The 27165-nt window shown below is 37.1% G+C and overlaps 1 protein-coding gene across 4 annotated transcripts in view; it reads left to right on the top strand.

The window, feature by feature from the left end:
* The window catches only part of HERC2 (HECT and RLD domain containing E3 ubiquitin protein ligase 2), a 104919-nt gene that overhangs the window by 52708 nt on the left and 25046 nt on the right, over positions 1-27165 (top strand). For all 4 annotated transcript variants that reach the window (XM_082278858.1, XM_082278860.1, XM_082278859.1 and 1 more), the window contains 33 exons: positions 504-688; positions 2358-2505; positions 2598-2794; positions 3027-3257; positions 3910-4045; positions 4588-4731; positions 6126-6268; positions 6480-6747; positions 6911-7053; positions 8450-8548; positions 8645-8813; positions 8929-9054; positions 10096-10204; positions 10341-10480; positions 11903-12093; positions 13206-13311; positions 13473-13564; positions 14096-14271; positions 14750-14861; positions 15164-15245; positions 15344-15487; positions 16069-16159; positions 17556-17733; positions 18154-18235; positions 18319-18490; positions 20486-20630; positions 21132-21357; positions 22087-22258; positions 22793-22979; positions 23728-23868; positions 24023-24214; positions 25490-25643; positions 26337-26444. In XM_082278858.1, the coding sequence (XP_082134984.1) occupies positions 504-688; positions 2358-2505; positions 2598-2794; positions 3027-3257; positions 3910-4045; positions 4588-4731; positions 6126-6268; positions 6480-6747; positions 6911-7053; positions 8450-8548; positions 8645-8813; positions 8929-9054; positions 10096-10204; positions 10341-10480; positions 11903-12093; positions 13206-13311; positions 13473-13564; positions 14096-14271; positions 14750-14861; positions 15164-15245; positions 15344-15487; positions 16069-16159; positions 17556-17733; positions 18154-18235; positions 18319-18490; positions 20486-20630; positions 21132-21357; positions 22087-22258; positions 22793-22979; positions 23728-23868; positions 24023-24214; positions 25490-25643; positions 26337-26444 (4989 nt within the window). The remainder of the gene's footprint in view (positions 1-503; positions 689-2357; positions 2506-2597; positions 2795-3026; positions 3258-3909; positions 4046-4587; positions 4732-6125; positions 6269-6479; positions 6748-6910; positions 7054-8449; positions 8549-8644; positions 8814-8928; positions 9055-10095; positions 10205-10340; positions 10481-11902; positions 12094-13205; positions 13312-13472; positions 13565-14095; positions 14272-14749; positions 14862-15163; positions 15246-15343; positions 15488-16068; positions 16160-17555; positions 17734-18153; positions 18236-18318; positions 18491-20485; positions 20631-21131; positions 21358-22086; positions 22259-22792; positions 22980-23727; positions 23869-24022; positions 24215-25489; positions 25644-26336; positions 26445-27165) is intronic.

Here is a 27165-nt window from a genome sequence, read left to right on the forward strand (position 1 = left end):
GTTTGTAAATATTTTGTTAGTAGTTTTTAATCCTTTTAAGGGCAAAGGCTAGAATATGCATTTTCAGAGCTTTTAAAACCTTGTTTTTTAAAGGCAATAGAAGTGATCCTGTGCATTCTTAGAACGTAAACAGTAAAAGGAGAAGAAATGCATGAGATGTGCATTGTTGACTTAGACAATTAATTTATTAGCAGCCTTTTTGTGTTTGGCAACAACAGTATGACTGGGTGTGTCATACTCCTTTTTGTAGCTTTTTTGTAATTTTCAGAAGTAATGCTGTTAAATACTTTGAAATGAGGAAACAGTGTAATGATAAGAATTGTTTTAAAGGCATATTTAATAAAATTCATTACAAGCTCTAAAATTGAAATTAATAGTTCATGTAAAGACAGTGAAATAGATCAGTGTTCTGATTTGTCCAAAAAAGTCCCATGTAGTATATAGAGAACTACGTAGCTGGTGGAAAAGTCAACTGTTACATGTATATGTCTTTTTGTTTTTAGCTTCCTTGCCAAATAAATTAGTTTATAAAGAACAGCATAGGAGTTGGTGCACGTTGGGATTCATTCGAAGCATAGCACTCATGCCTCAGATGTGCAGCACTCTTAGTACATCTCAGTGGATAACTTTGCTAATGAAAATTGTTGAGGGGCATGAATCTTTCACTGCTGCTTCACTACAGAGACAGGTAATGTGTGTATTTCCAAATTACTTCAATAGGCAATAGAATTAATAGACTTCAATTGTCTTAAAGAAAAAAGTGTATTTTACAAAACAGCTGGGAAATGTCCATAAATCACTTTTTAGTTAGTTGGAAAAAAGATAACATTTTCTTTATATTTAGGATTTACTGTTTTAAATATGCATCTCTTGAATTTTGAGCCTTCAGGGTACTATAGACTCCCTTGTTCTGTTGAAAGAAAGGTCAGAACAGTGTTCCAAAAATGTGCTCCAGAAACTCCCATAAACTGTTTCCTATAAGTTGAATAAATGAAAGAATAACAAGTAAATGGTTAGGAAAAAGTCAAATTTCATTTATAGTTACTGAATTATGTATTGTCTACTGTCCCTCCTTCCATAGGAAACTGTTAATATTATTTTAATTACAGTCTCTAAAGAAGCTACATCTTTGCATCTTGTTTTGGTATCGTGTTTCTCTTGTCATCTTTCCCCTTTTCTTATTTCTTCCTTTCTTTTAATTTTTTTCTTTTTTTTTTTTTTTTTTTTCTTCTTTTTGTGTTACTTAGCATCTTGGTAGTGCTGTTTCCATGAGACTGAAAAGCAACTTTATTATAGAATAACTCTGCCAAATTTTAAGGCTTGGGGGTCAAAAAATCATCTTACTCTTTTCCTTGATAAGCCATTAGCATTTTTTAACTAAAGCCTTGTATCATGAAGGCCTGTTCATTTTTATGTGATCTTCCAATAAATTCTTGTCAGTGTTTTTAATATGTTGAGACTTCTGTCATCATCCAGGACTTAGTGCAGCAGAGTCATCTGTGCTGTTCAGGGAATACTCGAGAGAAATGACCATTCCTCATGTACCAGCACCTAACTTAAGAACAACAAAAAGATGAGACCTTGAAGTTCTATAAAGACATGCTATTGGCAGAAGTTTGCAAGAGGAGAGTTGTCTTTGCTGTTAGTCACTTCTATTGGTCTTCCGGGTAGAAGATGAGGAAGCTCAAAACCTGGAATGCTCCTACTCAAAATATGCAACCCCCTCTGCTCTTTGATACTACAGTGCTGCACCTTCCCCTGTTCCTTGTCAGTCCTGCACTGAGTGTCTGGGTTCAGAGATGCCAGCCTGTTCCTTCTGTGTTGGAGGCCCTGGTTTCACAGTGGCTGCTTTTGAGTGTCACTGTGGCTGCTGTTGCCTGCCTTCCACCATTCAGCTTTATATCTCATGAATTTTAACTGTTACAGCTTCTTTGCAGAACACTTGGAAACTTTCATTCCAAAATACATCTTAGTACTAATTTCCGAGTCTGCAAGCTGAACAAACTTTCCCATTCTGTATTCTTATTTTTCCTATTTGTTTTAGTCATTTGCATTGTTTCTCTGTGTGTCTGTGTCTCATGTCCTAAGTATTGAAGAGATTGGGTTCATTAATATAATGTGCCAGTAAAATTGTTACTGACTCTGAACCGTCACAACTTCTTTTAAAATATCCCTTAGCAAAGTGAAGATCAGTAGCTCTGTAATTTCGACAGCCAGAAAGAAATCAGCATTGTAGAAAGAACTACAAAAGAAAGCTAACTTTAAAAATGTCATTCTTCTGTACTAAATATGTTAGAGAGTTTCTTTAGTATTTGTTGACATAGACTAGAATAACACTGATTTTGTTCTCTTTTTAGATCCTTGCTGTGCATTTACTGAAAGCAGTACTTCCATCCTGGGATAAAAATGAAAGGTCAAGAGACATGAAATTTCTTGTGGAAAAACTGTTTGGATTTTTAGGGAGCCTGCTTAGTACTTGTTCTTCAGATATCCCACTGCTCAGAGGTAGAGGAATTTTCCCTCAGTGGCTTATTTTTATGTATGGGAGATGTGTGCATTAAACTCACAGCTGTTGTGCCACTGCTTTGTCTTTCCAGAATCTACTCTGAGGAGGAGAAAGGCCAGGCCCCAAGCATCTCTCACTGCCACTCATAGTAGTACTTTAGCAGAAGAGATAGTGGCACTGCTGAGGACGCTGCATTCGCTCAGCCAGTGGAATGGACTCATAAACAAGTACATCAACTCTCAGCTAACCTCCATCACCCACATCTTTGCAGGAAAACAGTCAGAAGGGGTAGTTTCCACGTTTTAAAATAAGCTCATTTTTATAGCAATATTTATTTTGAAATTATAAATGCTAAATCTTTGTAAACAATATTAAGCTTAATATTGAAACCATTTTTCTATTTTTATATGTATTTGTATTGTAATTTTTAAGTTGAAATATGTGTGATTAACTTTGTATTTTAAAGCAGATAGAAGTATATGTTTTCTCCCTACAGTTAAATTTTATTGTTCATTGTTAGGCTGTGTTGGATGACTACTTCCCTGACACTGAGAATCCAGAGGTGGGAGCTCTGATGGCAGTCTTGGCGGTGATTGGTGGCATAGACAGTCGCTTGAGACTGGGTGGACAAGTAGTTCATGATGAATTTGGAGAAGGCACAGTGACACGCATCACCCCAAAAGGGAAAATCACTGTGCAGTTCTACGACATGCGAACATGTAGAGTGTGCCCTCTGAATCAACTGAAACCAGTAAGTTTGGTTTATTAAGGCTTTAATACTGGCAAGGTTTGAAACTCTAGTATGGGCCAAAGAAAATACTTGCTCTTCACTGGCTAAATACATTGCCATTGAACACATACAATGCTCTGAATGCACATCTAAGATGGTCCTCATGCAAACCTTTGTAGGACCTTTAAATCCCATCCTTATTTACAGAGGTGAAAGGAAGAGGGACTTAAGCTGAAGCAAAATCCCAAGTCATTGTAATGTGATGTATAGCTCTTAGATAAGAGGAGCTTTCTGTTTAACTTGATTTGCTAACTAATGTAGAAAGTCTTGGGTATTTTCAGCTGAATCTTGATTTGGTTGATACGACTTCAGTGAAAGCACAGGCCAAGTGCTTAGTCTGCTTCAGAGACTGGAGTTCTTTCTTGTTCTGACTCTCCTGCTTTTTCACCAAGTAGACCTGCAATTGTGTGGTACAAATACAGGCTTAGCAGCTGTGTAGGGAATAGAAATCCTCTCTAGTTGTTCCTGGTCAAGAGCAGTAAGATGAATGCTACTTTTCCTCTTCTGCAGTTAAGAACTATTGAAACTTTTTAACGATTTTGTGAGATTTTAGGAAAATACTTACCTGGTTTTTTTGTTTGTTTGTTTGTCTGGTTCTTCCCCCACTGTCTAGCTTCCAGTTGTGGCTTTTAATGTGAACAACTTGCCTTTCACTGAACCTATGCTATCCACTTGGGCTCAACTAGTAAATCTGGCTGGAAGTAAAATAGAAAAACAAAGAATGAAGTCTCCCAATCAAGGTCTTTCAGGTACAGTTGGGGGCTTTTTGCTGTTTGTTTTCTTTGGAAGTAGATGGATATGCTCTGGGAAAAATGCTGGTAACAGCAAACATACATAAGGAAAAGGGTCACCAGAACCTTACATGCTTTCTTATTCAACATTGAGTAATAGACACTCAATAGACAAGTTTAGCTAGGAGGGGAATTGCTCTGCACTGTAAGTGAAATATGTTTAACTTTGATGGGAAAACGTAAATAAGGTTTGGGGCTGATCTTACTGTATTGAGTTGTTTAAAATACTGGATCTGAGTAACATCTTAACTGCACTTACTGTGTTATAAATCAGCTGTATGATTGTCCAGGGTGTGAAAAGTAGGAAGGCAGTATTTTTGATATCATGGGTCATACAATGTGTGTGGACTTTTGGTCCGTGTGCTGTTTAAACTGACTTATACTGTCAGTACACAGTGAGTTAAGATGTAAACTGATGTTTGTGCTGAGGTTGTGTGAATGATAATCTTCTCTAATACAAGAGATTTCTAGCACTAATGGCTGTTTAATATTTCTGATAGGTCAAGTTGATCTGGATCTACTGCGGTGCCAGCAGTTAAAGCTGTACATACTGAAAGCAGGACGAGCTCTGCTTTCTCACCAGGATACACTAAGGCAGATCTTATCTCAGCCAGCTGTTCAGGAGTGTGCATTAAATCCTGCAGGTATTCTGAAATGCAACCTGACTGTGCTGCTATCTGTTTAGGTGGTAGATAGAGTATGTGACTATAACCCTTGCTAGTGGCAGTTGCACAGTAGAAATTCAGTTTGCCCTCTAAAGACTAAAAATTAAAATCCATTAATATTTTAAGCTTCTGTTTTAAAAAGATTTTGACTTTTTAGCTTAAGTTTTGAAAACGAAGTACGTCAAGTGTTTGAAGCTGAAAATAGTGGAGTTCACTAAATTTGTAGGTCTTCTATAGTTAGTAAGCTTTGTAAGTAATTTTAAAATACTTCATAGTTTTTGCAGTGGTTTTATTTTTCTGTTTCAAAAGTTAAAATTGGCTATTGATTTTAATTCAAATGTCTTGCTGTTTCCAGTGAAACAAGTATAGAAATACAATTTCTTAAGCATAATATTAAAGGAGTTTAAGGAGTTGTAGTTCTAACAGTTTGAATTATTTATTCCACATGCATTCTACATATAAAAATAAATACAGTAACTGTGTCAGCTTTCAGGAGAACTATCAATGCCTTTGGAGTATGTATTAATTCCTTGGGTATTTGTGAAGCATGAAATATCTTTAAGTATAGTAATATATTTGTCTTATATGGATATTTCTGTGGGATATTTTGTCAATTGCCAGATTTTAAGTCAACAGAATCTACAGGGTTTTTTAAGGAATGGAACATGGTATTACTCCTTACCATAATTTTTAAGGGGGGAGAAAACCCTCTAACACTTTTTTTTTTTAACCAGAACAGCATATGTATGCAAGGACTATTAGCCATTTTATTATTGTTTAAATCTTACTGTGACTATCACACATTTTCGTGTGATAGTCACAGTAAAGATTTAGGAAACATGAATGTTTATGCCAACAGGAATACAGAATTAAATATGAAAGCTTCAGAATTGTGAGCAAGTTGATTCAATAAAAGTATCCTGTTTTGAAGGGACAATGAATAAGGAGCCCTTCCCAAGAGGTGTATTATAGGGGAAATGACTCAATCCAGAATGCATGCACCATGGTTCTGGTATCACTGAAACTGTTGGTTGTCTATATCAAGTGGTTTATCCTGGAAGTACCTCTTACTACTAGTCTTACTGGGAATAAGGTGGACTCAAAAGACACTTGTGCAGATTCACTGTCCACTGTGTAGTTTCTGTTAGATGTGTCTTAGGTGTATTTTAGTAAATTTATTGTTTATCTATAAATTTCTTACTTGCATTTTTTGTATGGAGATTGTGGTACATATGGCTTAATCTTAAATGCATTGTATATCTGGTGAAGAAGTACGTGAAGAATCATGTTTGACCAACCAGTAAGCCCTAGAATAAGTCTCCTGATTGACTTGTGTTACGTGGTTTTGGTTAAAATAATGTTTTTGCTTTAAGAGGATGGAGCAGTTGCCTCTCCCGACATAGGAGATATGTCTCCTGAAGGACCTCAGCCTCCCATGATCCTTTTGCAGCAACTTTTGTCAGCTGCTACACAACCATCACCTGTGAAAGCCATATTTGACAAACAGGAGCTTGAGGTAGAGTCTTGTGTTTTCTGCTAAGTAACCTAAGAAATAACTCCTTATAATTCACATTCCCGTTGAAATTTACTAAACGATAGGTTTAAAAAAGAAGTGACACTGAACCCTTTTTGGCAAATAACATTTAATTTCGTTCATGCATGTATGCACACACAAACATACTAAATATGCTTGTTTTGCTTGCACTGATTTATTTGTTCTCCTTTAGGCTGCTGCTTTGGCAGTGTGCCAGTATCTGGCTGTAGAGTCTACACATCCTTCAACTCCACTGTTTGAAGACTGCAGCTCTAGTGAAGCTACAACACCCATCACAGTGCAACATATCCGACCCACAAAAGTGAAGAAACGCAAGCAGTCTCCAATTCCGCCCCTCCCCATTGTAGTTCAACTTATGGAAATGGGATTTCCTAGGAAAAACATAGAGTTTGCACTAAAATCTCTGTCGGGAGCCTCTGGAAGTGCTTCTGGATTACCAGGTATTTTATTTAGTAAAATTAATGATATTAGAAGGAGAAGAAGAGTTGCAAGCTGATTAAAACAGTACTTATGAGGGAGCAGTTGTTACCCTCTTTCTGGATACAATCTTAAGAATTCCAGGGAATCCCTTGGAGACAAACTTGAGTTTGTTTTCTGTGTTAGGAGTGGAAGCCTTAGTTGGCTGGTTGTTGGATCACCCCGATGTTCAAATTACGGATCTCTCTGATGCTGATACTGTCTCCGATGAATACTCAGATGAGGAAATAGCAGAAGAAGTGGAAGAAGCTGAAGCTGCTTGTCCTGTTGTAAGTATTAATGTAATAAACCTAAATTATCCTAGCTGGCTGCAAATTTTGTAATTCTTCTCATTTTGGGAAAGTGGCAAGAGTACAAGGACAATCTGCTGTCCCAAGCTTTCAAATCAGTAACAAGGATCATGTTTGCCCTGTGTTTTTAAGACACGACATAAAACAACTGAGAATAATCCCTAAATACTTTATGTATGAGTTAGTACAGGGGAGAGTAGAGTGCAGGTAGATGTTTCACTGGTGGTAGCTCCAAGTATCCCTGGTAGATGCTTTTAGTTTCTTCAAAAGTAGTTGATGTTACAGTGTAATATGGTAAAGGAGTTCCCCTTTTCCTTTCCCTTGGTCTGAAAAACAAATGTGTGTTACTTACAAGGAAGGGCTTAAGAACTAGTGGATAAATGGCAAAAAAGTCTGTTAAATAGCCTAGCCTTTTCCTTATAAAAACTTTTTCCACTTACTAGTGATAAAATTACTGTTACAGTGCCTATTGAGTGTGATAGCTTTAATGTGAATTTATATTAGGCTTCTGTTGACTTTCAGGAACTGTTTCATAAAGGACTTTTCAATAAAATTAAATGGATTTCATATTTCTGTTTATTCTTGTAGGACTTTACGTTGCGCTTTCTTGCACATGTGGGATTTTGTAATTGAAATTAATGCATTGTATTTTGAAGGAAATTAACAGCTTTTGGTATCTTTATCAGTATTGCAGTGAGAAACTGCTATAGATTGCCTTCAGTGAAAAAAATGTTTAATACTCAGAACAAAGTTTTCTGGAAATTTTCCTTTACAGCTGGCATGCAGTAGTTCTCTTAAAAAAATTAAGCTAATCAAATCTTGAACGGAATATTTTTTAGTAACTGTAATTTAATTTTTTAGCTTGTTTTTTCCAAAGGAGTGCATTAAATCTCATTGTACTATATAAAAAAAAGTTAGTATGATTCAGGTTAGAGATTGCCATTCACCACTGGTATTTTTGATTTTTTTTTTTTTTTTTTCTTCTCCCAACGAATGTTCTAAGAACTGGAATGTAAGTGTGTATCTGCAAGGCTAAGTAGAGTACTGATAAATCTTCTCTGTTCTGATTCTCCTTGGCAATCAGTTTTCGTAAAAGCAACTTGCAGCTTCTTTCAGACATGTTGAAAATTTGCATCCACATTCTTTGATAAGTAATTTTGGAAAGTAAATTTTAATTTAAAATCAAGTAGATCATAAATGTTATCCTTATGGTGAGTTGAGCCTGTTGAAGTTTTTTCCCATTTTGGCATGCAGCTGGGATATTTTATGGGTTTATTTTTGCTGGGTTATCTTCAGTCTTTGCCAACAATTTTATTTATCTGAATTGAAAATGAATTTTGTAATTGTTTCATATTTATTTTGGACTTTTTTCCAGTCAAGTGGTGCTGTTGTAACAGAGAGCCAGACCTATAAGAAACGAGCTGATTTCTTAAGCAATGATGACTATGCTGTGTATGTTAGGGAGAATATTCAGGTAAGTATGATGATCAAAAGCTGCATAAAAACTGCTTTCCTTTTGGTATGAAAGCCTTTACAGAGCTATTGCATTCTCTTGTCCTTTTTTCCCTAGGTGGGGATGATGGTTAGGTGCTGCAGAGCCTATGAGGAGGTTTGTGAAGGAGATGTAGGCAAAGTTATTAAACTGGATCGAGATGGATTGCATGACCTGAACGTGCAGTGTGATTGGCAACAAAAGGGTGGTACTTACTGGGTCAGATATATCCATGTTGAGCTTTTAGGTGAGTTCACTTCTGACTGCTTTTTAACTAAAAAAGTGAATGGTCGACTCTAAGGGAGATTTATTTTTGGAGGGGGAAACCCCGCTCACTATACATTTATTTTTGCATCTGCTAGGATTCCCACCACAGAGTTCTGCCTCTCATATCAAGATAGGTGACAAAGTGCGTGTGAAAAGCTCTGTCACCACACCCAAATACAAATGGGGATCAGTTACTCACCGAAGTGTGGGCATCGTCAAAGGTAATGTATATTCAAAATGGTGCATGGGGAGGTAAGAAAAACCACTCAGACTTTCTTGTAGACACACTTAAAAATCACACTGTTTTGTGGAATGCTTTATGATGATCGACAATCTAGAACGCATTTGAAGTCTGTGGCGAATTTATAGATGTGTACTCTGTGGCAGCCCATTTTGTTAGCATGTCCATCTGCTTTTGAGCCACTTTGTTCACATGATGCCTTATCAGGCCTCCTAGACACAGAGACTGGACAGGAGTAAAAGAATAAAATAGGTATTTATTTGAAAGGCCTTCAAAGGTACACCCTGGGAGCTGCAGGCTATTGCCAGAAATGGACCCCAAGGTGGATGACAGGTCACGAGTTCTTCACACCTTTATAGCTTTGGTTCATTTGCATAGCAGGGTTCATTCTCCTGTTAAAGCTTCAGTTCAATGATGTAATTTTCCCTCTGTTTGTCCCCCTTAGAAACTCTTTGGATTATACTTTTTGGGCCTAGGATGGTCTGGGTGACCTTGGAGAGCAGGCCTGGAGAAGCTTTGTTATGTCTGCCTAGCACGAGTGAGCAGAAATTAGCAAGCTACAAGAAACCTCAGAGTTACATTCTAAGCAGTACAGAATTTGAAAAAATACAAAAGTTAAAACCTAGGCATCACACATACAGTAAAAGTCTTTAAGCATCTTTGCAGCTTCCTGTTGTAGTTTTCTTTTACACTTTGGATGAACCACGAATGGTTTTCCTTTAAGAAGTAATTCTAATTTGAAGGCTTCATAAGGAAGTGAGGAGAAAGTGGTATGCACTAGTGTCAGGCTGTAAGGGATGGTATTGAAGAAAGCTGTGGGACAAAGGTTCTTTGAAGAGGTACAGATTTTGGTCATACTGTATTTGTGCTTAGAAGTATGTCCTTGCTTGGAACCATTTCTAAAAAAAATAAAGAAAAAATCAGAGTAGAGGAATTCAAATGGAATACTACTCTAAGCAGTTTCAGCTTCATTTTATAGAGATTTGCAACACCTTGTATTTTCTCCATGTTTTTGTCACAGCATTTAGTGCCAATGGAAAAGATGTTATTGTAGACTTTCCTCAACAATCACATTGGACTGGCTTGTTGTCAGAAATGGAATTGGTCCCCAGCATTCATCCTGGAGTCACGTAAGTGATGATTTACTTTGTTCTTAGTGTATATGGGTTATCCTTTATCTTGTTGTCTTGATTCTGTTACCTTGTCTCGTGTCACAATTAACTTGTACCATGTATATATTGATTTGTTCTTCTCTTGTCAAATCAGGTGTGATGGCTGTCAGATGTTTCCTATTAATGGGCCTAGATTCAAATGCAGAAACTGTGATGATTTTGACTTCTGTGAAACGTGTTTTAAAACCAGGAAGCATAACACCCGACATACTTTTGGCAGAATAAATGAACCAGGTGAGTTTTGCAGTCTCAAGTGTTTCTTAGATTAATTTAAAATGCATTTAATTGTTTTTTTAAAAGAAAACAGTTTTAAATTTCAGCTCCCTAATATGATGAAATTAGTGTTGGGACTGACCCCCTAAACAACAAAACATTTATAGCGCTGCTACGATTGCATGTGATGGACTACGACAAAACATTAACCCCTAGGCCTTTTCTATAGTGTTAAAAAGTTTAAAAAATATCTATGTAACAGTAACTCTACATATCAGAATGGCATTTTTACCTACACCAAGAGCAAAATGTGCAATTTTCTAATCCTCCTGCCTTTTGCTGTCAGCCTAGATGTAGATGAATGGACTCCTCATGGTGCCAGGGGCAGTCGGAAATACCTAAGATGCCTTCTTATGCCTCAGTTGCTCTTTTTGCCTGTCAGTATGTGGTGGCTGTCGCTTCATTTCCTCTGTGATGTGGTGGCTCCAGAGGAGTATGATGGGAAAGGGAAGCCTTTTAAAAGACTCATAATCAGACTTTTTTTTTCAAGGACAAGAACAGATACAGCCGTTTTAGCTCCAAAAGCTTTGGGCTTTGCATTGTTATGCAAAACTTACCTGACATTTCCTTTGATTTATTTTCCATCCACCTGCCTAAAAATTAATCTTACCCCTAGTATTTGCAAGGTGATGCGGACTTCTGGACTAAATTTCTTTGTATTTACACATTACCAGTCTAATTGTTTTGGAAAATGAATAAAACTGATTCCCCCTAGAGATCATGAACATGGATTGCGTGTGTATGATGGTTTGTCTAAAGGGCAAGAAAGACATTCCTTTAATAAGTCAGTTGATATGGTTGTGCAACTATTATGATGTAAATCTGTAATCCTTTCCCTTGCCCTGTATAGGGCAGAGGAGTTACAATAGTCTTTTAATCAAGATTTCTAGATGCTACAAAATCAGTGAAGGGAAGTGGAAGTGAGGTTTTTGCAGGGAGGAAATCTACATCTCACTAAATCACCTCCTTCTGGAGCAAGATTTGAATTTTCCAGTGTTCTAGCTTACCTATTTCTATTCTTTGGCAGGGGATTTTTGTTGAGGTTTAGTTGCATATTTTTCATATGTTATAATGCTCTAAAAAATTCATGTGCTGTGGGCTTGTATTTTGATCTGTATTTTAGAGGGAAGGACGTTTTCAAGTAGCTATCTAGTCAAGAACTTGTAAAATTGAAACTCCTTTCAAAAAAGGAGCTATGCCCTTTAAGCATGCGTGTTGTGTACGAGTACATAGTATCACCGTACCGATGTGACATGCTTCTTGTGCTCTAAATGTAGACTACATACCCAAAATGTTTGATTTGTCATACTTCCTTTCACCTTGCTTACGGGTTTCGTATTTTCTTTGAGAGCTGCATGCTTAATGTGTCACTTAACCACGCAGGTCAGTCTCCCGTGTTCAGTGGGCGTTCTGGAAAGCAGCTGAAGAGACGGCACAGTAGCCAGCGGGGAATGTTACTGGATGATTGGTCCAGGATAGTCAAGAATTTGAATGTCTCATCCTCCGTGAATCAGGCTTCACGTCTTATTGATGGTAGTGAGCAGTGCTGGCAGTCTTCTGGTTCACAGGGAAAGGTAACTTCAAGTCCTAAATGCTTTATTCTGGCATGCTTCATGCTTAAGAGGATCTCCCCAGAGCCTTCCCTTCTCCAGGCTGGCAACACCAACTCTCAGCCTGTCTTTGTAGGAAAGATGCCCCATCTCTCTGATTGTCTTTGTGTCCCTCTTCTGACCCACTCTACCAGGTCCATGAGTTCTTTTTGTGCTGAGTACCCCAGAGGTGGGGTCCAGCAGCACTCCAGGTGGGGTCTCACAAGAGCAGAGTAGAGGGGATGAATCCCATTCCTTGACTTGCTGGTCACTGCTCTTTTGATGCAGCCCAGGATGCAGTTAGCTTTCTGGACTCTGAGTGCACACTGGTGACCCATGTCCAGCTGTTCATCCGCTAGAACCTCCAGCTCTCTTTCTGTGGGGCTGCTCTCCAGCCTCTCATCCCCTAGTCTGTAAGTATAAGCAGGATTACCCCATCCCAGATGGAGAGTGCCACACTTGCCCTAGTTAAATTTCATACTGTTGGTGATTACTGAACTCTCTAGTCTATCAAGGCCTCTCTGTCTTGGAGGGAGTCAACAGCTTTGCCTGGTTTAGTGTCATTGGCAAAGTTGCTTAATGTTCGTTTGACTCCTGCATCCAGATAATTTATGGAAGGCATTTTTCCTCAGTTTATGGTTTACCAGTTTTATTGGCCTCTAGCAGTGTTTTGTGACCAGCCTAGGCACAAGGATTTGCAGCTGGACATCTGTCCAGTGTGTTTTGATGCTCTGTTGATGGCCATGCTGAGAATATCCCCAAGTACTCTTCCTCTAGTTTTTGTACAGACTGTAACCTAAGAATTATGTCCTATTTCATAACCTCCAGTGGCACTGTCCTTTGTGTGTTCTCAATGGTGTTGGTCTTGGCTGAAATAAATTGTTTGCTACAACTATTTCTCTTGTAATTGGAGGTAGGACAGGCAAGAAGTTCACAAGGTTATTTCCCTTTGGCTAGTTTCCATATATTGCAGCTGCTCTGTACAGTTCAGAAATACTTTTCATGCTTTCTTCACAAACTTCACGTATATATTCTTGTTAACCATATGGTGGTTGTAAGAATAACTCTCTAAAAATGAAAATCTTTGTTTCTACTAGCACTGGATTCGCTTGGAGATTTTTCCAGATGTTCTTGTTCACAGACTAAAGATGATAGTGGACCCTGCAGACAGCAGCTACATGCCCTCTTTAGTTGTAGTTTCAGGTATGTGTATGTTCTCTGAGAAGTCAAAAAAATTTTCCTTGCACTCAACAGTAGGTATTTATCTGGTTTCTGTTAACATAGTCTTCTGTTTAACATGCACAGTGCCTGTGAAGCAAACGCCATATCCTAAAATTTTTTTCATTCTGTGTTTTGTTTTCTAGGGGGTAATTCCTTAAATAACCTTATAGAGCTAAAGACAATCAATATAAATCCTACAGACACCACAGTGCCTCTGCTCAGTGACTGTACTGAAGTAAGTGAAGTCTGTGTGAGAATTACTCTTGTGTGCAACAGAAAAATGTTGTGCTGCAAGAGGTGGATGAAGAGCGTTGTTGTGATCATTAGAACCTGGTATTTTATTTTTCCTTTTAACTTGGCAGTATTTCTGGCAAGTAAGTAAAGTTAATTATTCTGAAAAGTTTTACCATAATCACAATGTAATGCTATAATAGACTGATACATTTTAGAGGGTTTTATGTAAATCAATATACCTGTGAACCAGTAACACATTCCAAAAAATTTTGGGGGTAATTTTGGATAGCAGTTACAGCAAGGAGAAATATGTAATGAATTCCATGAGATTGGGAGTGAAATCTTACTCAGATGAGTCAGGCCTTATGCTAATGACAAGGTATGAATTATTTAGAGCTGAAATGACAAGTATTTAAGGTGACAGATTCATTTTGTTAAAGTGACAAAGTCAAGCAAAAGTTCTAATTCTTTCCTATGTTTTATGAAGTTACATAGAACCCAAAAGATGTCAATAGAGTGTTTTTCTTTTTAGTACCACAGATATATTGAGATTGCAATCAAGCAGTGCAGAAGCTCTGGGATTGATTGCAAAATACATGGTCTCAGCATACTAGGACGTATACGTGCTGAGGATGAAGATCTGGCTGCTGTCCCTTTCCTGGCTTCTGATAATGAGGAAGAGGATGATGATAAAGCTAACACTGGGAGGTAGGTAACTGCAGTGGTGGAGGAGGGGGAAAAGGTAAAGAATCTTAGTATCTATATATTCTTATGACTCTGGAGATGACTGTAGGAAGAACACCTTAATTAGGTTGAATGATAGTAAAGAGAAATTGGTATCTTAGTTTACTGGAATTGTAAGTAGATCCTTTGTCAATAAATAAGTTCTGAGATGATCACACTGGTGACGTGTAACATTTTGTATGACTCATCCACTTTTGCAGTATACTTGAGCTAAAAACTTGATGTGCTTGTATTTGATATGTGGCACGTGTATTTACCACTGCTCAGCGAAACATTCTGGATTTTTGTTGCTGGTTTGTTTTTTTTTTTTTTAACTGTGGTAGTGTAGCTTGAGTCCTGAAGCTGTTCCAAACTGTAAAAATCAATAAATACAGTAAAAAGGTGCCTATGCTACAGCATGCTGTTTGCTAAACTGACTGTTTTCTTTTCTCAATTTGTTCAGTCTTGTTAGAAAGAAGGCAGCTGGGCTTGAATCAGCAGCTACAATAAGAACCAAAGTTTTTGTTTGGGGACTGAATGACAAAGACCAATTGGGAGGGCTAAAAGGTTCCAAGGTATGTTGTTTTCATACTTCAGTACAAAAGAGAAACAGTGAAAAATAAAATGTATGAGTCACACAACTTAAAATTAATCCAGACTTTATTAGAATTTTACAGTTTATTACTGAAAGCTACAAAGAGTAGTATTAAAATTTTTTTCATTGGTTTTTGTCTTTTGCCTGGTGTGTATTAATTGGCATGTGTGAAGCATCTGAAAATACCTGTTAGATTAACTGGTGTATTGTTAAGAGCTCTTCTTTTTAGAGTGTAAAACATGAAAGTGTATTGTAATGATTTTTACTTCCTGTCTGCTCTAGATAAAAGTCCCTTCCTTTTCTGAAACCCTGTCTGCCTTGAATGTTGTACAAGTAGCTGGAGGATCAAAAAGCCTTTTTGCAGGTAACATAAGTTTAAAATAAATATAGTTATTTAAGTCCAGAAAGAGATTTTGAGTTGTGAAACACTAATGGTATTTCAAACCTTTTTCTTCATTCTAGTGACTGTAGAGGGTAAAGTGTATGCCTGTGGAGAAGCCACAAATGGAAGGCTGGGTTTAGGAATATCTAGTGGAACTGTGCCTATTCCCCGCCAGATTACAGCTCTCAGCAACTATGTGGTAAAGAAGGTGGCTGTTCACTCAGGTACTGACTATTGCTACCCTTATACACAGAAACGTAACATATTAAGCCTGAAAATAGTTGCTTTGCAATTTTCTTGGGTGATGTGGTGCCCTAGCATATCAGATTCTTTTTTAAAAATAAATACAGGTTATTGAATTCTGTCTGTTGTATACAATGTTAGATTAAATTTAATGGTTCTGTTATTAAAATCTGTGAATTTAGACCATACAAGTTTTCTTGTCTGCTGGAAGTTAACTTTGGCAACTTTGGTGTTTCCATTTGATTGAAAGAAAGTGTTTGCATTTTTAGTGTTTCTAAATGGTGGGTTTGTTTTTCTCATTATTTTTTCTTGCAACTCTGAAAATAAAAACATTGAGTGATTATCAGTTTGTTTGTTTTTTTTAATGTGCCAGGAGACCTACTGTCACAAAAGTTTTTTATTTTAAAGTAAATCACATAAAAGCTCCAAAGAAAATAAGTAATATCTGTGGGGCTGAAGGGCTTGTACAGTTGCAGTGTAGAAGTACAGCAATGTCAAATTGTTGCTAGACCTGCTGCCTGCTTGATAGCTCAAAAATGTAAATTTATGTTTACAATTTTAGGTGGCCGGCATGCTATGGCATTAACTGTCGATGGAAAGGTATTTTCTTGGGGTGAAGGAGATGATGGAAAACTTGGTCACTTCAGTCGAATGTAAGGTTACCCAATTTGTCTGTATTTCAGTAAAAGATTTGTGTTGAATGTTACAGCTGACCACCACTATTGACAACAACAGTATTTTTAATACAGTAGGAATAATAAAATGTGTTGTAGGAAGATGGTTTTTTACACAGTATATGCTGGTGCAGCATTTGTAGCAAAAGGAGGTGTTCAGTTAATATAACACTTAGAAAGATACCTAGTGGATAAAATGTTGGCTAGTATTTTAAAATGTCACTGATGAAATTCCGTATTTTTGACATATATTTTTTGGTTACTTTTAATAAGGTGTGGTTTTCAGAGGTGCCTTGAGGAGTAAAACCATAGCAATTTTACATTCCTGAGCTGTAACAGTTCATAATTTAAGCTTGTCATTTTATAGCCCTTTTCTTTAGACTTCGGTTCACAGACTTGGTAGCCAGAAATAAACTTCCTACACTTTTCAGTAATACCTAGTTTAATCTTCTGCTGGACAGCTTTGGGAAAAATTTGAATTATCTCAGATTTTACTTTGTATTTACCCACAGAACAATATTTTGAAAGAAAAACCCCTGATAAACAAAGCCCATGGGTAAACATTTTTGTAGTTCTGATATATTTTGAGGACCTGCCCCATAATACATAAAAAGTTAATTCAGATGGTTAATATGTTACAACAAATAAATGTTCATAAGGCTGGGTCAGGCTAATGAAAAGGGAAGTCCACATAAGAGCAATATTACTGTTTATTGTTCAACTGCCTCATGTTTTATGTAATTTTATTGAAAGTGAGATTTGGAGATCTTGGGCATTTCATAGTAGCAATATTTCCAGAGGCTATGCATAATTTTATGGAATCTTAATAGTGGTCCTGGTACAGACAATATTAGAAAATCTTGAGTTGAATCTCTTTTTGGAATTAAGAGAACATTGTAATCACATGAAGAATAAATGTTTCCAGTAGTCACATAGAAGCTTAACAGTAAATTCTAGTTCTGGTTTCTCTATCGTGAAGAGCAAAGTTGGGATGGAAGTGTCATCTCGATTACTGTGTCCACTGCTAATAAATCACTTAACTTTGGGCAGTGACAGAAAATTGGTTTTCATTTTCTATTATGAACTGTTTAATTGATACATCACGTTGATATTTTGAATTTCTCATGTAAGTTTTGCAGCATATGTATAAAATATTCTTTAAATAAACTTTTAAGTACATTAAACTTATTCAAAGTACAGTGTAAACTTTGGATTTATGGTGCTGATAAAGAGTATATCTTGGAATCAGAGTGTTGTATCTTACTTTATTTTGAGATTACTGTTAGTTATTGCACGATTTGTATTGCAACAGTTGGGAGTATTTGTGTGGCTGTTTTATGATGAACACAATGGATTTGTTGCTCGTTTTCTCTAGGAACTGTGATAAACCCAGGCTGATAGAAGCGTTGAAAACCAAACGCATCCGTGATATTGCCTGTGGCAGTTCCCACAGTGCTGCTATTACCTCTAGTGGTGAGCTGTATACATGGGGTCTTGGAGAGTATGGAAGACTAGGACATGGAGATAATACCACACAGCTGAAGCCTAAGATGGTAAAATCAGCGTTTCTTGTTTTTGATGGAGTGCAAATGTGTTTTAACAAATGAGAGCAGCATAAAGCTAAAGTAACAAAAACCATGAAGGCAGTATGTTTTGGAGTGATCTAAGTTAGGTTTTGGCACACGTACCTCTAGTGGAAGTAAAGCTATTTCAGAAAGGCCAAAAAGATCCAGTTTCTTTCTTGGGAAGTGATGTAAAATGGCTAGTGCTGCTTTCAGCATTCATGTCCTGCATCTACTTTGTTACATGGCTGGAAGCTACCATGTAGCGGTGTTGGATTCTGAGCATGGCTGGATAGTTCTTCGCTCAGGCTGGGCACAGTGACCAAGATGAATCATAAGACCTTGGAAATGTTACTAAGCTTTTAAAACAATTTCTTTGAAAACTTCTTACTTACTCCATCTGTTTTGTAGGTTAAAGTGCTCCTTGGCCACCGAGTCATTCAGGTTGCGTGTGGAAGCAGAGATGCTCAGACTCTTGCTTTGACAGATGAAGGTGGGAGTGTATTGTTTCAGAAACTTTTTAAGCACATGGGAATACTGTGATCATTGTTTGACCTGCAATTTGATGTTTGTTAGGTTTGGTGTTTTCTTGGGGTGATGGTGATTTTGGAAAACTGGGCCGAGGAGGAAGTGAAGGATGCAACATTCCTCAGAACATTGAAAGACTGAACGGCCAAGGCGTTTGTCAGATTGAGTGTGGTGCACAGTTCTCTTTGGCACTGACCAAGTCAGGAGTGGTATGGACATGGTATGTTACATTTGCCAGGAAGTATTAACAAAGCACTTGCTAACTATGTGCTGTATTTAGTGCTGTTGGACTCTGTGCCTTATCTGTGTGCTTTGTCTCTTAAATTGACAGCTCTTACAGATGAGCTGCATCCATTCAATTACTCTAATGCTGTGTCTTGTAGCATGATTCCTAGTTTGTTGTACTCTGTTAGAATGCCTGGCTCCTATGGAATTAGTGGAGAAAAGGGGAGATCATTCCCTCTTTTGGGTGCCATGAAACATTAAAAGAATGTTAATTCAAGACTGGAGTAGAGTGAGGGAAAAAAAGGACCTGATAACCGTAGCTTGGACTATGTAGCCTATGCATAAAGCAGAGACTTGAGAGAGTAAGGATGCAGGAGGAGAGAGAGGAAGTAAGCTGAAGTTCAGGGCAGATGGAAGGAATTTCCTTGGGGAGGCAGGAGCACAACAGCAGCTTGTTGCTGCTCAGAAGGCCACTGAGTTGTCAGTAATGATGCCTTGGAGCAGGAATTGGTATGAAATGATCCTTGAGAGTTATTGAGATATGGTTTTATTTTTCTTCTGTTTGCCTGCTTGCTTCTGCTTTGTTTTGAACACAAATCTGGCTTTTTGAATTTATAAATCGTTCTGTAAAATCTGAGAGCTTACTGCATGGCAGGTCAACTTCAGAGCACTAACCAGTTCAAGGTCTTACCCCATTCTTGTATAATAAGACTGTGTCCCATTTGATGTATATCAAAGCCAAGTAGGCTTAAACCAGTCATTTTTGTTCTGTTGTCAGCAGTTGCTGAATAATATGGAGAGAAATACACAAAACTTTCATTTTTGTAGGTTACTGCTATTGTTAAAGGGAAGAAAAGTTTTTAACAGAGATGCTGTTTTTCAGAGTTGCCCTTGGAAACCGTATTTTTCTTGCTCTCCCTCCTCTTTTTTTTTTTTTTTTTTTTTTTTTTTGTAGAGATAAATGAGCAAGAGGAAAGGGAATTTTGAAAGGGAATTTGACAGTCTTTTTTTTTTTTTTTTTTTTTTTTTTTTAAAGAACTCATTCCAAAATTCTTGATTATTCCTTCTTTGCTTTAGTTTTTCTTAACAATGTTACAGCTAGACAAAAATCTACAGCTATTTCAGGACATTGCAGGTCTACAAGGAGATATTTTTGGGTCTGTTTCAGCTGGGGATGGCTGAGTTGCTTCTAAACTTTCATTCTTCTTGAATTTGTAATGGTTTGAGAAAAAAAATAATGACTTCTGGATTATAACTTTAGGTAGATAACAGTACTCTATATCATGTTTCTCTCCAGCATAATATAACCTTTCTTGAGAAAAATTGGTGGTGAGCAAAAGAACTGAGTGAGTGGTTATTAAAATATACTGGAAGAAATATCAAGGTTTTTTTTGTCTTTACTGACGTTCTTGGTAGAGGCATTTTAAGGTGTTTACATTACTCTTGTGTATGCTATTTTTTTAGTGCAGTTTGTGTATAACAATTTTTGAAGAATTTAAATTGTGGAGACTTGAGAATCTATACTGAGGCATCCAACAATGTGAAAAAACTCAATTCTGAAAACATTTTTAGTTCCAGTGTATTTTTTTCATGGGAGCAGACTTGTTAAAGGTTCTGTTTTTGTTAGGTTTATCCTCAGTAGTATAAATCTGCCCAAGTCTTATCAAAACATCTGAATTTTGTAAGTGTTTATAATTGCAATATTTCTGCAGCAGAGGAAATTAATTGTAATACCAGTTGCTTTGCATTCAAAAATTAGTCATGATCGTGCTCTTCTCTCTTGAGGTGAGAAGCTATGGTGTAATGAAACTGCAGTTATCCTTGTTCTTATGCCTTTGTAATTCAGTTTTGAAGCATTTGCTAGTTGGTATGTGTGTTTCAGGCAGTGATTGTATATGAAGTATACTCAGCTCAGCTGGGAAGCTGCATTGAAGAGGAATGTGAAAACAGTACAGTTGTTTTGAATGTTACATTTACTGTCTGTTGCCAGGGGTAAGGGAGACTACTTCAGGCTAGGCCATGGCACAGACGTGCACGTACGAAAGCCGCAGGTTGTGGAAGGACTGAGAGGTAAAAAGATTGTGCACGTGGCTGTGGGAGCACTCCACTGTCTGGCAGTGACTGACACTGGACAGGTATGTTGGGCATCACCCTCCTTTCCCCTCTTTCCTTGATGCAGAAAGGAATCCTGCTTCTTGCTCTGGAAACACAGCAGCAGTCATAGTATTCTGGACAGTGTTATCATCATATTGTTTTTGCAGTGTTACCATAATATTGCAGTGTTATCATAATGTTGTTTTAGCTCTCCAGTGTAATTACTAGGCAATTAATTCTTCTAACTTACTGTTCACTGTGAACATTGAGTGTTTTATGAATCAACTGATCAATTATGATTTGGCAATAATTTATGAATCATCTGATAAAGTGCTGGTTTGATTGTTTTTTATTTTTCTTTTAATGTATGATAATGCCTGCCTTATTTAATCAAGTGAGGGAATGTCATGACAATAGGTTGTTGAAAGTGTCCTAGAATACTAGCACAAATCACTAACATTTTTTTTTTAGGAATTTTTAAGAAAGCATTTAAATGAGATAAGCGGTGAAGCCAAGTAATATGTGGACATTCTTCCTGGCAGGTTTATGCTTGGGGTGACAATGACCATGGGCAACAAGGCAATGGAACTACTACAGTCAATAGAAAACCCACTCTTGTCCAGGGCTTAGAAGGCCAGAAAATCACTCGGGTTGCTTGTGGCTCTTCCCACAGTGTAGCATGGACAACGGTGGATGTAGCTACACCATCTGTTCATGAACCAGTCCTTTTCCAGACAGCGAGGGACCCTTTAGGTGCTTCTTATCTTGGTTGGTATTTGCTGCCTTATATTGTTTTTCCTTTACTGCCACTGGAGTGTTTGTTTTGTGTGTCGTTTAATAGAAGAGTGCAAAAGAAAATGGTTTTAAAAAAAAATCACAAACCAACAAAATACACCTCTGGGGGAAAAAAAAAAAAAAACAACCAACCAAAACTCCTAATGAAAGTGGAACTTTTAAATTAAAATGCAACATGCTTTCTCAAACGCCTCAAGGACTTTATGGAGGTAATGATAGATGAATGCTACACTAGTATTAATCTTTCTACACATTACCTCTTGTTTCTATGGTAAGTGACTTAAGGATTAGGGAATCAAAACAGCAGTGTTTTGTGTTGAATATAAAAGCATCAAACATCTTGCTAATTAAGCTTTTTCATGACCAAGGCAATGTGTACCTAATAAATATTCTTGTTATTTCAGAATGTTTGTGTAAGTAAAACTTGTTTTAGGTGATGATCACTAAAATATTTCTATCTGTATTACCTTAATCCTCATAAGTAAGCAACAAGATCAAATACTATTTTATGAAAGCCCGTGTTGGAAAGCCTCAATATGAACTTTAATATTGTACCTGTAGGCACTGCAGTTTAAGAATCAACTGTAACATTAGTTTCACAGTCATTCTTCTGATTTAATGAGAAATTAGATAAATCATTTCCTTTTATGTATTATACCATTAAAAAATGCTTACCTTCTCTTTCCCCCCACCTCTTGTTAGGTGTTCCTTCCGATGCAGATTCTTCTGCTGCCAGTAACAAAATAAGTGGGACAAACAGTTCCAAGCCGAATCGCCCTTCCCTTGCTAAGATTCTCCTGTCGCTTGATGGGAATGTTGCCAAACAGCAGGCACTGTCTCATATACTGATCGCATTGCAAATCATGTATGCCAGGTAGGCATGGAAACATTGTCTGTTGCAGAGCAAAAGATGACATAGCTTACCATCTATTAGGGGACTCTTGAGTCAGGTATAAATTGTTTAACAAGTTTGGACTCCTCAGGATGGGCCTAAACTGCATCAAAATTTTCTTTTGATGTCAATGGTAGCTTTATGTTGTTATGTTTACAAAAGTTTCCATTGCCTGGGGAAAAAATTGTTCATTTAGAAATGCTCAAGTAAATAATGTAGAAGCAGTGTAAGAAAATCATGATGGATGATCTGGAAGAAGCAGTACAGGGCAGAGTGGAAAGAACAATAAAATTTTGCCGTGCCGCCGTTGTTAGTAGAGAACAGAGTATTTGTGCTAAAATTTATAAAGAGAAACTCATGTTAAATATTGAAGCGTCAGGCCCAAAGGAGAATAACAATGAACTACCCACTAAATTCTAGAGCTTGGAAACTTCATTAAGACAAGCTAATAAAATTTTTCAAGTTCAACAGAGGAGTATAATTAGGTTTATGTTAATCCATCCAAAATGATTTCAGGGATGCAGTTGTTGGAGCATTGATGCCTGCAAGTATGATTGCACCAGTAGAATGTCCCTCTTCATCGCCAGCGCCCCCGTCAGATGCTACTTCTGCAGGAAGCCCTGCAAATGGAGATGAGTGTGTGCTTGTAGGAGATATTGAGGAGAGGCTGAGCCCAAACCCATGGCAGGACAGGAGAGGGGAGGTAAAGTGTCACATAATTTTTTTCATCACTTTTTAACTGTCACGCTGACAAATACCTCAATTAGTCTGATAACAGCAGAGAATAAAAAATTCCTTCATGCTGTAATTTCAGGACTAGGTTCTCTGCATGTCAGATTTGAAAAAACTAAAATTTTATTGTGAGATCAGTTTTGAACTTTCAGAAAGTACTGTCATTTAAATGCAATCGTGATGATTTCTAGTAATATTTTAGAGATATGGAATTCATTTTACAGGAGTGATATTAAAAAAAGTCAAGAATAGCAGAATATTTGACCATTATTTAATGAAATTTAGTTGTAACCTTAGATCAACTGATGTAGACATGAGGCCCTGAATGCAGTTCTACTATGTTGATTCCCAACTGCTAACAAAAGCAGGAAAAAGAAAAGGCTTGCTACTGCAGAGGTCTTTTGCCTTTATAAACTGTGACCTTGATATGTATTGTCAGGGTTTGCCTTCTACTTTGTAGACTTTTCTGCAGGCACTGATGTTTTATTGTATGTTTTTGTAGTAGCTGGCATTGAAGGGAGTGTTGGCTGTTTCACCCGCACTAGGACCATAAAATAGAAGCTAAAAATACAGACAGTGGATCTGTTGGTTTTGAACTTATGGCTGTTTTAAAATTGCTGCTGTCTTCAAACACTAGCCCTTGTAATAAATAGTTAAACTCTTAAAGATTTTACAGTGTCTTGTTGAAGATTTCATTTGGTATTATTTGTTCTGTCTAGGTTGTTCCTTCAGAAGATGCTGTGACACCGTCTGCTGTAACTCCCTCAGCTGCTGCTGCCTCTTCCCGTCCTTTCATTCCAGTCACAGATGACCCTGGGGCTGCCAGTATTATTGCAGAAACCATGACAAAAACCAAAGAAGTAATGTTGTCAATGCTTTTCTTAAAACTTAAGTCCTTACCATGCTTTTATATAGCAGTTCTTTTGGTTTTTGTGCTTTAGAAGTTATTCTGTAAATGACTGCATTTTAAAAATCAGTTCAAAGACAGAGGGATGTTTATTGTTTGTTTTGTAGGATGTCGAAAGTCAGAGTAAGGTATCTGGCCCAGAACCACAGTACTTGGATGAGTTTACAAGTCTCCTGGTACCAGATGACACACGAGTCATGGTTGACCTGCTAAAGCTTGCGGTGTCCAACCGAGCAGGCGAAAAGGGAAGAGATGTTCTCTCAGCTGTGCTGTCTGGCATGGGCACAGCTTACCCACAGGTCAGATTTTGTTTCTGTTGCATTTTAACTATGTCTGTTTTATTACTAGCTTGCTGGAATACTTTCTTGTATTGGAACTGCAGTTCAGCATCCTGAGAAACCTATTACACATGAAAATTTGAGTTGAACTTAAATGCATGTGAGCTTTAACCATTTTAATGGAAATATTTCGCGAATATATGCATGTGCTACGGGTGTCAGTAACAGACGAATGTCTCAATTTCTCATGCTGCAATTAGACATTAAGATAGAATGTATTTGTGTATTCACCAAGTGTCAGTGGTTATTGTAATGAAGCTGAATTAACCAAGCTCTATCCTTGATCTATATAATGTTAGTTTAAAAACTTCTGTGATGGGGTTGTTTTGCATCTGAGTTTATTTTTCAAAATGATGCAGTCATTATTGCTAGCTCAAAATGCTGTTAGTATATTGTATTCTTAATGATATAATAATTCTTCTGATCTGTTAAAATTTACATTTAATGCATTGAAGTTTCTAACTTTTTTCAAAATAGCCATGGGTATGGGGTTCTTTTTCCATAGCTGACAGAATGTGACAAATCATGAATTATTTCTAGAATATCTGTGTACAGTAACGAGCTGAAAACTGTTTAATATTTCTTGTAGCTTTACCTTTCAAATAGTAGTTTTTCCTAATGAATAACAATGCATTTCTTCTAAGATTTCTGAAACTGTTACTCCCCCTGCCCAATTTGCTGTGATTAGCTGTGTATATTTATGTTGGGCTTGAGTTTTCCCAGTCAATTTAGGTACATGCTATATGTGCACTTCTACATTAATTCTGGGTTTTTTTAGCATTAGTAGTGAGTAGCTGAACAGCTTTGGGTTTGTGTGGGGATTTTGTGTTTTGGAGACAGAATTTTTATTAGAAACTCTTTTAAAATTAATACTTTTGGCATTTCCTCCCTAAACAGTGTTTTGCAATATTACATACTGGTTAAATATTTATACCTTTCTATGCTTGTATATGCTCTGCAGCTTAGATTTAATAGTTTGCTTTTTCTGCAAGGGAAAACAATTATTTGTGTTGTTATTTACTTACTGAAAAGTGAAGTTTTTTGGCTTTTAGTTCTAGGAGTTTTTCTAGCTCTAACACTACCAAAAGGAGTATTTTTAAATTAATATGATGGTTTATGAATCAGATTTCCTAAAAGAAGTTATTTATTTTAAATTTCGGAAGAATGGTAGTTTACTTAGATTTTTTGGACTAATCAAACATACAGTTTGTGAATTGTGTGTTTTTCTTTTCTTAGGTTGCTGATATGTTGTTGGAGCTTTGTGTTACTGAACTAGAAGATGTAGCAACTGATTCACAAAGTGGTCGCCTCTCTTCACAACCAGTTGTGGTAGAGAGCAGCCATCCGTATACTGACGATACATCTTCTAGTGGCACAGTTAAAATACCAGGTACAGAATTCTTAGAGTTATGTTGCTAAGATTCAATTATTTTTAAGCCTGCCTGCATTAAATTGTTCCTTAACTTACAAAAATATGGTTTGAACTTTTAAAGCCATACTATGTGTCCTGTTGCTATAAAAAAGTATTTCTTGAAGCTGATTTCTTACATGCTGATGAAAATCTCTGTTCCGTACAATGTGCATTTCTGGGCTCACTGGGTGTGATTCCAGTTCCATTGCTGTTTTCCATTCAGTTATGAAGCTGAGAAGGACTGAGTCTTTTTCAGGTTTAGTAATTGAACACTCATATTCTAGTCTTGAGCAAGGGAAATACTTCTTTGTTTTAATGCTTCATTAGTGCTTCCTTCAGTAAGTTACCTAGTACTTACCAAAAGTTACAAAGAGCTATTTGCCTTAACTGTAAATAGGCATTTTTTGTCTTTTGAAACTTTAGTTTTGAATGTTCTGCTATGGTCTTTTGTCTGCTAGCCCCTACTCACACAAGTTTGCTGTGATTTAAGCTGTACAATGAGAAGAAATTACAGGCAAATAACGTCATCAAATCAAAAGAAGTTACTTTTATTAATGAGCTCTATGGCTTCCAAACAACTGTGTTTGATTTCATGTGGATTTCTGAAATACTGCATTTGTCTGCAGTATTGATTGCTCTGTAGAAATGTGTGAACTCTCTGTTGCTGTTCAGGTGCTGAGGGACTGAGGGTAGAGTTTGACCGCCAGTGTTCTACGGAGCGGCGTCACGATCCACTCACCATAATGGATGGCGTCAACAGGATTGTGTCCGTCCGATCAGGTTCGGAGAAACGGTGCTTTTCAAAAGTGTCTTGTGTGATTTACTCTTAAGTGCTGAATGAAATGTGCCACTGCCTCTGACTGACTTCTTGTTAGGGATATGCCAGTAAAAGAGAGGAAAACCTGTGTTAATTGATACTGTCTTTTAAACTAAGAAGTTTGTAGGATCTAGACTCAAAGATTGATCTTGTGTCTTTGGATGTAGAGAATCTCTGGGAAGTGAATGTTAGGTTGTCCAGTTCTTCCAAAGAGCAGATAGAGTGTAAAATTCAGCGTTTAGCACCCCTGCCAACATGTATGAATTTCTATATAATCAAAGTGTATTCTAAAAAATTGGAAAAGAATACTTATTTTGCTAGCTTTTTCCTTTTTCAGGTAGTACTTAGAGAAATTTCAGCTTTCATACAGTCAAGACAAATGCTCTTCTGCTGTCAAATGTCCAAAATAATAGCTTGGTGCTCTTTCTTTCTGTTTCCTGCTCTGGTCTTTGTATGTGACACTACGTGAATTCTTCACATCTTTAATCTTGACATCTCTGTTTTAATTTTTAAGCAGTATTAATTTGTAGGAGGTTTTGGAGGATTATTTTTAATCACATCAAATTTTGTGTTGAACTTACCCATACACTACATTGTGTGCGAGGGTCTCAGTAGTTACTGCCTGTGCAGTTGTGATGTGGGCTTTTAATGTTGACCCACTTTTCCCCAAACATGTTTCATTAC

Source organism: Coloeus monedula (genome assembly GCF_965178545.1).
Source record: "Coloeus monedula genome assembly, chromosome: 3".
In the NCBI taxonomy this organism is placed as follows: domain Eukaryota; kingdom Metazoa; phylum Chordata; class Aves; order Passeriformes; family Corvidae; genus Coloeus; species Coloeus monedula.